Genomic DNA, 10,908 nt, shown 5'->3' with positions numbered 1-10,908 from the left:
ACCTTGAATTGCAGTTACTCAAAAATTGTAACACGGTCACGCGCCTTCGACTCGACTTCTATAATAATGCGAAACAGATTTCATACAGGATTTAATTTAAATTAACCACTGGAACATAATGTAGTAGCCACTGATTGAGAGCCACTGCGTCCCGCCCAGCTTAAAGATGGAGCCCAGCGCTGACAATAAAAAAAGTCGCTGAGAGGGCAGGTATATGTGTTACCTTCACACCGCCTTAAGCAGCGTGGAATTTCACCTCGATTTCAGGTGGTAAACTGAAAATTATATTTAACGTTCTACTTGAAACTTAGCATCGACTTTTTCACCTGGATAGTAACAACACAACACAACATCTGGCTTGCATAACAGAAGCCAGAATCAGGTCCCTCAAGGGGCATGAAAAGCATGGAGAAATCGCATTTGTAAAAATAAGCCCAAATAGATTCATCTTTTTGTCTAGATAACATGAAAAATAGACAGCCTTACTGAGAAAAACACGCATTGTGCCACACGTCTTTGTACACTTTAGATTATGCATGCAAAAAGCCACAAAAAACTAAACAAAACGATTAGTCCGTTCAGCCTTAATTTCATAAATGTGATTTCTCTGTGATAATTATCAACCACGTGAGCCGTATCAGTTTCTCCGAGTTCTTCTCCACAGTAATATATATTTTTCGCTGATGTTTTGAGAAATGGTAAAGAAAATCAAAAACTACATTTTCACATTCTCATAATTTAAGATTGAGAAAGTATTAGAATCGTCCGAAATTTGACACCACAGTTTTTCAATACCACAGTTTTTCGATAAAAAGAAAATTCTTATAGTGATAGCATTTTCAAAATTTTTTAAATATATGAAAAAAAGGCAAGAGAAGAAAAACATTGATTTTTGCAAGCCCCATCAAGATTATCATACCAAATTTTTGGATTTTCTTAAACAATCGAAAATTTAAATTTTGATTGCACAAAAAATAATGAAAAATTCTATTTTGTGGTCAAACTCTGCCGGATACGAAAAAAGATCAATTTAAAAAAATGTTGTGATCCCTACAAAGATTTACAATTTCCTTAAGAATCATTTCTTCATAGAACGCGTAGTTTTTGTTTTATTCCTGAAAAATAACACTGAAAATAAAAAAAAGTTAATAAAATTTGTCAAAAAATGACAAAAATTATGAAAAAAAAACATTGACCAATACCTGTTTACAAATGTCTGTCGAAAATCGAGCGCGCAGCGCGAGTGTCACGATGAGAATGTGTACCTCAAAGCCAACAGAACTTTGAGCGATTTGATCTTTGACCATACTTAATTGAGTAGACATTTCAGAATATGAAGACGCATAAAAAGACTTCCATCTAAAGGAGATCTTTTTGATAAAGTTTTATTCAAGCATTCCAAATGCAAAGAATAAATAGCCGTGCGCGAAGCGCGAGGTCATCCATTATCGAGCGCGAAGTGCGAGATTCAACCGCCGCGAGCCCTAGACGCGCTCAAACTTTTGAATGAAGCGAAGCGCGCGTGATGAGAATGTGCTCGTGAGGCGGGCAGATTTTTAAAAATTAAAAATTATTGGAAAACCATGCGCTTTCATATTCTTGACCATTTCCCAAAGTTTTAGCGAGAAATTTATATTATTATGAAGGAGAAAATTGTGAGTAACTAATTATCATAGGCCTTTAATTCAACTAGGCTGGCACCATGCCTATTTTAATATGAAAATATTGTCATATTCCTGACGTATACTTTTAATTAATATGATAAAATTTCACAGTACATTTATAAAAAGTTAAACTTCATGAAATGTATGGAAAGTTATTACCTTGTACAAAAGTCATCGGAAATGTCATTAATCTCCATATTTACTATTGTATACTTCATTATAATTTAGTTGTTTTTTATTATTTATTAACTTATTTTAAAAATTATAAAATTTTCCGCCTCGAGTACGACTGCGAGCAAATGTTTGGCGTTCCCAAAACGAGTCAGTATTTGGCGAATATAAGTATGCTTGTACTTACCATTCGCCAAATACTTCCTGATTAAATGCTTGGCAAAACGTAAATATTTGGCACTGGGCGAATACCAAATGAGTAGACCCGACTTTCCTCGCTGACCTTTAGCTAATAGAGGATTTACAAATATTTTCCCCTTCTGCCATGGGGTTTTCTAATTTACCATGAATTTTACCATAGCTGTAAATTTATTTTTGTGTGATGGTCCCAGTCGAGAGTCTTGATTGCGAAATCAGCGCCTATGGTTATCTTGTAATTGGAGGAAAACTTTCCTGAAAATTAATTTAAGTATATATTTTTTATTTTTTTATACAAAAACTGGATTAAAGGTTGAGTAACCTGCTCTGTACGACTTAAGAATATAAAAGTACACAGTAATACAAGATGATGAATTTTAAGTGTAGATGAATTTCATTTTTGCATTAAATTAAGTAAGTCACTTAATTTCAACCAGAAATGGAACTTAAGTCTAGTGTCTTATATCTGATATACAAGTAATATGATAATTAACTGACAGGTATGTTGAGTTTGGGATGGCTTTCATTCGCGTGTTCTGAAATTCAATTTGTGCTGGAAGAAAGGCGTGCGCGAAATGCGATGCGGCGATTCGTAGACACTTTAACGGATTTCGGCGATTTTAAAAGAGAAGCCAAGAGAGCAGATGAGAGTAGCCAAGATGTCGGCGAAAGCACTGGATAGTATCGATCAACATTGAGCTCATGGTAGTCGTTTCTTCAACGTTTCCTACTTTGATATATGTACTCAGATCTATAACGGATTTTGATTATAAATAGAATAATCGTACATATGCGATAAAAAAAGATATAAAAAAGGATTGTAGATTCATGTTCTGTATCTGGTAGCTTGAAATGAATATACGCGCCTTGTTTACTGCGCTTAAGTTCTTTTTTCCTTCTACTAATCTCATCGGCTTGGAGGATAAAACAACTTTATTTATGAGGCATAAGTGAATGATTTATTCAAGGCTCACATTAAAAAAAAATGTATTTCCTAAAATTATTCAATTTTTAATTTTAGATTAATTTCTTGTACCTAATAACTGAAAGATAGCGCATAAATGTTATGAATTTCAACAATCAGCTGTCTTAAATTAACCTATAAAGTACATTTTACGTACATAAAGCAGTTGACTTTCAACCAAACGCGTTACTGAAAGTCATGTTATCATCATCAGTTGACTTTCAACAGGCGAATGATACTTTTGGTTACATCTGAAAGTCAACCGCCTTTTTCTACTGAAATTCATATTCTTGTATTACTGTGTACGAAACCAATTGTACTACATGGAAAAAATTTGTCCTTAAGAAATTCACGAATTAGTAGCCAGGTCTCGGATATGAGAAAAGTTCATCGGATATTGATGTATTTTCGTAAATAATCTACGAACTTTGAGAAAGAATTAACGAACTTTATATAAAACTTCTAAAACGGTTCATCACTGTTTTTCGTGAATACTTACAAAAATATTATAAGTGATTGGGAAAAGATTCTCAGAGAACTAACGAGCTTACCCGACAAATCTAGGAAATGGGATGTAGGTTCACCTGCACGTGGCCCGTATGCATGCTTGCCCAAACGCGTGGTGCATATGAACGCGTGTTTGTGTGGTTCGAGTTCATCTGAAGAGTGGCACGATGTATTACAAAATGAGCATTGTTTGACCTCGATGGCTGCGCGTGTTTTAAGCACTCTTGTTTTATGTTTAAAAACTGCTGAGTCAGCAGTCTTCGAGGATTCGAATCCTCTAAGTCGTGAATTTATAAATTAACATAAATCAAATAACACAAATAAAATTTAATTTGTAATTTATCCATACATTTCTGATAGAAAGTAAGTATTTAATGTTACATTTTTATCTTGTATTTGAGACCTAGCTACAAGTTCGTCACTTTTTTACGAATGAATTTTTTTCGTGTAAAACTGTTTCAGAAAAAAGGGCAATTAAACTTAAATCTTTGTGAATCTTTGGGAATATGCAGATTTCACGACGCAAGAGTTCAACTATTTCTCTTTTCCTGGGAAAAAGTATATTTTAAATTTCATTATATAGTATTACTGAATTTTAACTAAGATTAATCCGGTTATCCATGGCGCTAGAGCTTTTATTACGGAAAGCACATTGTAAGGCGGGAAATATCGCCAGCTCATTTCGACTTTGTGATAACAGTTCCAAGTTAAACATGAATCAAAGATTTTAAATTATCCGGGTGGAAAAATTTCATGGCGCGTACTGTTTCTGTCTAGTCCACCTTGAGTCAGCACTGACGCGACACAGGCTCACGGTCCAGTGGCGAGACTAGGATAAAACGCTCAGATCAACTAGTTTCTAGAACGATCCTCTATTTTGATAAAAAAATAAATCATTCTTAAACAATATAATTATTTTTTACTGCATAAAAGTATGATGTATAGATTTGGCAGTTAATCTACTATATACAATTGAAATTTGCGCCTCGATACCGTCCACACCGTTGCATAGATTCAAGAATGCCACGACATTTTTCCACACGGGTAAGAATGAAGATAACCTTTTTTCTTATTACTGATTAACCATTTGATCATGAAAAGGTATTACTTATATCTTCTACTTACTTTATATTATAATTATAAAAAATAATGAGTCAAAATATCTCTGTCAAGCCTAGTCTACTTTTGTTTACTAAATTGAATTCGAGCATTAGTGCAGTACGTAGGTAACATTGAGCATACATAAAAAGTGTAATGCAGTTTCTCTTCGGATTCAAGGTCAGGGGGTCCTAGTCAATAAGAAAATACAGGGTACCGGCTTCTGAAAGTGTACATTTACCCGGTAAGCGGGATCAGGATTAAGGACACGAAACAGCGGTATCTCTTACGAATTAATCAGTGAATTTACAAATTTTTACTAAAATTAAATGTACTGTACATTTTTATGTTTATTTAAACATATTTTAACCAATCTCAGTTAAAAACTCCGTTAAAAAAACTTATATAATCCCTTTACAGCCACCCTGAAGCTTTAATTATTCCCAAAGTGACACGTGTACAATCTACGCTACGTCACTGTTAATATAATCACGTCAGGACCGAGGAACAAGGAGGGAAATTCATCATACTATAGCAGCCCCCCCCCCCACGGTAAGTTGCCGGTAGCGGTTAAATTGTAACTTGTTAATTTGTCTTTTTAGTTCTGGCATAAATTATACTGTAGTCTGTTTTTTATTGATTGACTCCCCATTGATGAAAAGTGGATCCATAAGTGGCAGTTTTCACGAGGACGCCCGTCTTGGCGAGAATAGACTTAGAAAACTGCAATAGAAGTTTTTGCATGGCCTGGAAGACTTTGAATTTAAGTACTACCTGAAATTCAAAAAGAAGCAACAAAATTGAATTTATGCTAGGAAGAATTCATTCAGATGAGCAATCAGTGGCTAAGAGAAAAACACCTGGTGCCGAGGTAAATTAAACTGACGTCCTCGTAAGTACGAATTGCTTAGATTAGACACATTATTTTTTTAATCTGAAACGAATTCGGTTCGTAGACTAAAATACTTTAGATTCCTTTACTGGTTGAATTTTTTTTTAATTTTTGTGTGCATGAATAGTGTTCTTTACTATAAAAATAAGTATGGCATTTTTGCCTACGCCTCCGAGAGAAAGGGTTGACCAGACACAGACTCACGATTGAAATTTCAAAACCGCAGCAGTGGAAAATGATAAAAAAAAATTTTTTTTTGAATATTATATGTATAAACATTGTTAACTCTTTGCGGATGCTATAGGATGTCCGGCCTGCTGAATGAATATACAGTGATACAATAAAATATGTACCTTAGGGTGGTCCAAAAAACGCGTTTCGAGCTACAATTCAAGTCACGCCAAAAGTCACTACTACAAACGTTTTCATTTCCGGAGGAAATAAATCCGTTATTTTTTTTTGAAATTCAAATTTTAACACGTGCCACCGGGCGAAGTTTTTTGGGTATTGAAGAGGTGTGTCTACGACATAAAACCATACTATAGCTTTTATTTTTAACCCACCCTCACCCACCTCCTGCAGCGCACTAAATATGACCCAAAATTAAAAAATATACAATTTTACGTATTATTGTTAATTTTTAGCAAACTTCTGTCGTCTTTTTCATACAAATAACTACTAATGGGCAATTTAAATATTTCCCATTACTTTTTAAATAATATTTAATTGTTTAAATAAATTACTCTTATTTAAACTATTATATATTCCCAACACATGAAAAAATAATTGTAATTTCTGATTGAAATATAATAGTTCGTTATTGTTTGTAGTAGTAATTTTTTTTAACCATTAAGATTCAGCCAGAAATGTCCAATTTTTTTCTCAAATTGGTAATCTACGCTACTGTTTGTTAAACTATTACATAGTTTTGATACATTTCGTCTAATGTTTAACAAATCTCTAGTTCTTAACTAGTTTCATTTGCTTAAGCATCTTTGTTGATAACTTTTAAAAAATGAAATGAAAAGCACATTCACTAGTGCAAATTATGATTCAAGCTTCAACATTCTCTTTGAACAATATTTATGAGGAAGAAGTGCTATATTTATAATAATTAAAATAATAAAAAAATTACTTATAATCATTTGAATAATAGAAAGCGTAAGAGCAGCCAATTTTGAAACTGACGAAAAAATTAAAAGTGACGATAATATTAACCGTCTGGAATCAAAGAACATGAAACAATAATTAATAGATAAGAAAATTCAGCATTTCATCACTTCGAATTCACGTGACTTTTTTTCGCGATTTGGAATCTCGACAATTTTTCTTAAAGATTACGCATCAGAATGGATGGAGATATATAAGTAATACCTTTTCATGATCAAATGGTTAATCAGTAATAAGAAAAAAGGTTATCTTCATTCTTACCCGTGTGGAAAAATGTCGTGGCATTCTTGAATCTATGCAACGGCGTGGACGGTATCGAGGCGCAAATTTCAATTGTATATAGTAGATTAACTGCCAAATCTATACATCATAATTTTATGCAGTAAAAAGTAATTATATTGTTTAAGAATGATTAATTTTTTTATTCAATTAGAGGATTGTTCTAGAAACTAGTTGATCTGAGCATTTTATCCTAGTCTAGCTAGGCTTAAAAATTGTGAAACATTTAACAGTAGTGAATAATACTGTTGAAATAGATGTTAAATTAATATCAGATTTTATCTGATTGATAACAAAAAATTAGGATGAAAAGGAGTACCTACTACAGATAGTAAAAAATCATTGAAAACTGTTTTAAGAGAAAACATTGTCTTTGGCCAAGGAAGAATGGTTTTATAACAGCGTTGTAATTAGACTGCATATAAAGTGGATATATATTTACGAAAATAATTCTATGTTCTATATTTTATATTATTGATCCAATTTTTTATTAGAAAACTGCTTGGACGAATAAAAATGGTTGAAACAATTACATAAAGCTTTTAGTAGAATTCACTACTCCTCGAAATATTTCAAGATTTTGTTTAATTCGAAAAATAAAATGTTAGCAATAGTTTTGGAAAAATAATAGTTTAAGCAAATCATCTTTGTTTAAGCAATTGAAAAATTACTAATGTATTCCTCCTATACACTGCTATTCAGGTAGAAAAAAAATTATTTGTATTTCACTTTTTTAAAGTTGTTGAAAAAAACTTCTTAAGCAAATAAAGATGGTTCAAACAAATAGAGTATATAAACATTAAAAGAAATGTATCAAAATTATGTTATTATTCAACGAACAGTAGGATAGGATACCGGCTTGAGAAAAAATTAGACATCTCTGGCTCAATTTTTAGAACTTTAATAAATAGACATTAATTGTTTAAATTATTATATAATGTTTTAAACAAACACTAGTTCAAACAATGACTAAATATTACATTTCAGTCTGAAAATACGATTAATTTTTACATTTTTGGGAATAAATAATTGTTTAAATAAGTTAAATTTATTTAAACAATTAAACTTTGTTTAAAATGTCATGGGAAATATTCAAATTGTCCATTCGTAATTATTTGTATGAAAAAGCCGACAGAAATTGCTCAAAATTAGCAGTAATACATAAAAATGTAGTTTTTTTTTATTTTTGGGTCATATTTGGGGCACTACAGAAGAGGAGTGATAGTAGGTTAACAATTAAAGTTATTAGTATGGTTTTATTTCCTATACACTCCTCTTCATTCTCTAAAAAAATTGAAACGTTTCGATGAAACCCTGGATCAACAGTTCAATTTTTCGAAAATCCAAAATTTCCCCATGTTAATCAAATGGGATTATGAAGTGTCCTGTGGCACGCGTTTATTCGAATTTCGAAAAAAATACGGATTTATTCCCTCCGGAAATGAAAACTGGGGAGGGGGGGGGGGGTGATTTGACAGGTAGCTCTAAAAGTGTTTTTTGGATCACCCTAGTGTACATATTTCACTGCTTCCCTGTATTTCACCCCATTCACTCAGCGCGCCAGAGATCGCATAAAATATTTTTTAATAAGATTGGTTATAATATGTTAAATTAAACATAAATAAAGAAAAATATATTTAATATTATTCGAAAGATTAATTTGCAAGAGATACCGCCGTTCCGTGCGCACTATCAGAAGTCGGCACCCTGCATTTTTTTATTATCTAGAACCCCCTCGACGTGAATCCGAAGAGAAAATTCATTATACTATTTATGCATGCTCAATGTTATCAACGTCCTCGTCTATATGTCTTGATGAAAATTTTAATATATTCTAAGCCGTCAAATGTTTGTGTTGCATATTTTCAGTGGCACGATACCGCACGAGCATAAGTAGCTTTTGCTGAATGAAAATACTTCAAGGACTCTACTTTCTGACTTCTCATATCACACATTAATTCGGATTACAAATTAAAATAAAATGTATTGCTACAAACGTAATTTCATATTGGTGCCTACATCATTGCATTCACAAAACTTTCAAGTACAAATAATAAACTTCATGGCAATTAATCAGAAGCTAAATTTTAAATATTTTTATTGAATAAGATAAATAATAAAGTATTCAATTCGCTAAATACTCTTGATGCTGAATGGCTGTGAATAGTTGAATTAAGGCCGTGGTTACAGGTACCGAAATCTTGTTAGAAAAAGCCGGATTTTATTGGTACTCATAGAAACAGACTTAAATTAAACTTACCTTCTGTGTATCTCCTCACGATTGCAGTTTTACCTAGAAATAAAAAACGGCTTTATATGGTACTTTTATACAAACTCAACAATTACTTGATATTTACAATTTCTCATTTTTGTAAGCACTTCTTAATTTTATTTTATTAATAATACATCATTTTTTCAGAAAATAATCTTTAGAAAACCTTGTTTAATGTGAAAAAAGTAATATACATTTCAAAAAAATCTATTCGCTAAAAGTTATTATTTAATATTCTTGGAGACAATGTGTTCTATGTTATAAAACTTGAAATAATTAACGCAAATTTTTCTTCATTTCGTTATTTCAATTTTTCAGAAAAGTTAGTTACCTGGTAAATTGCATTAACTTCCCACAATGTGCCTTTAATTCATCCAATACAAAACTTACGAAATAATGTATTAAGATACTGTCTATTATTACGGAACTATCCGTAAGAATAAACGGTCAAGTTCAGCACTGGACGAGCTGGAAAAGGCTTAGTTTAACAGAAAATTCCGTAATAGTATATAAAATGTATATATTCTTTTATCCGGATGTTTTCAATTTGATTGAAAATGCAAGTTTACAATTCTTTTAAATTGAAACTATACTATTAAGGGTACCAATTTCAAAATGTTCACATTTTTACCATTTTAGTTATTCAACTGGAGAAATTTTGAATGCTTGAAACTTGAAATCATTTAATCGTTTTAATTTACATATGTTCGTTAAAAATGTTTTAAAATTTCATATTTTAAATTCTAAAATCTAATTCTGCTTTTGATTTTATTTATTTAAATCCAACAGTCCGAAGAGACCAATATCTAATCGTACTTCACTATTTCAATTTATGATATTATATGTCACACACGTTATCTGTTTATCAGGGTTTTCTCAAATTGAATTTGGAGATAAAATTATATGCTGTAACTAACATAGTAGTGAGGAAGAACAAATGGAACCTGAGACATCAAATTTGGACAGTCTATAATGTTTTTTAATATTTTGCACAGGGAAATCATCATGCTAAAAATTCTACAATTCTCAAGTGTCCATTCGTTAAATCTGCTGTACAATCGTTTACACTGTTATAAATATGTTGAAAATTCAAGCATTATTCAACCACTTTTGTAGTTGAAATCTCGTTCATTCGCAGAATTGAAATAAAATTCAATCAAATGCATTTGAAAATTAATGAAGATGCGCTCCATCGTGACAAAGTACTACGACTCCTTCTTTGTGTCGTGAGATCCATAAAAATAACAAAGGAAAGAAAAAAAGATACGTAGGAATAATATTATTACAATGAGAAAAATTTATTCATACCAGCCCAATGCCACTTTTCTGGAGGGCTGTGGAAAATATTTGTCATGATAGTTGACGTTCGCCGTGTGGAGGCGCCAGCTATGTATCCGGCCTAGGATTCAAATATTTCAAGGCGAAAGTGTTGAAAAAAATGTTTTTCAGATAAAAATAATTTTCTGATCATTCTGGGTAAAAGATAATAATCTTTCAGATTTATTATTACCTTGTAAATAAAAAAATCATTAGCGAAAATCGTAAAATTCACTGCTTTTATACGTAAATCCCAATGCGTTTCTACTAACCACAACAAATCATTATTCGTGCGCAATCAATTCAAACATATCATTATTTGTGTAATTTTTAAATATCCGAAAAGAAAATAGTATACATTTTATAATATTTTTTA

At 31.7% G+C, this 10,908-nt stretch overlaps 1 protein-coding gene across 1 annotated transcript in view; it reads right to left on the bottom strand.

Moving 5' to 3' along the window:
• Nucleotides 1–10,908, bottom strand: part of LOC117174673 (ras-related protein Rab-32-like) — a 19,742-nt gene that overhangs the window by 2,771 nt on the left and 6,063 nt on the right. The window contains exons 2-3 of the mRNA XM_033363969.1: nt 9,204–9,236; nt 2,192–2,288 (exon numbers count right to left, since the gene is read on the bottom strand). Of these exons, the coding sequence (XP_033219860.1) occupies nt 2,192–2,288; nt 9,204–9,236 (130 nt within the window). The remainder of the gene's footprint in view (nt 1–2,191; nt 2,289–9,203; nt 9,237–10,908) is intronic.

This window comes from Belonocnema kinseyi, chromosome 6 (genome assembly GCF_010883055.1).
Source record: "Belonocnema kinseyi isolate 2016_QV_RU_SX_M_011 chromosome 6, B_treatae_v1, whole genome shotgun sequence".
In the NCBI taxonomy this organism is placed as follows: Eukaryota; Metazoa; Arthropoda; class Insecta; order Hymenoptera; family Cynipidae; genus Belonocnema; species Belonocnema kinseyi.
This window is presented reverse-complemented; position numbering and strand designations above follow the sequence as displayed.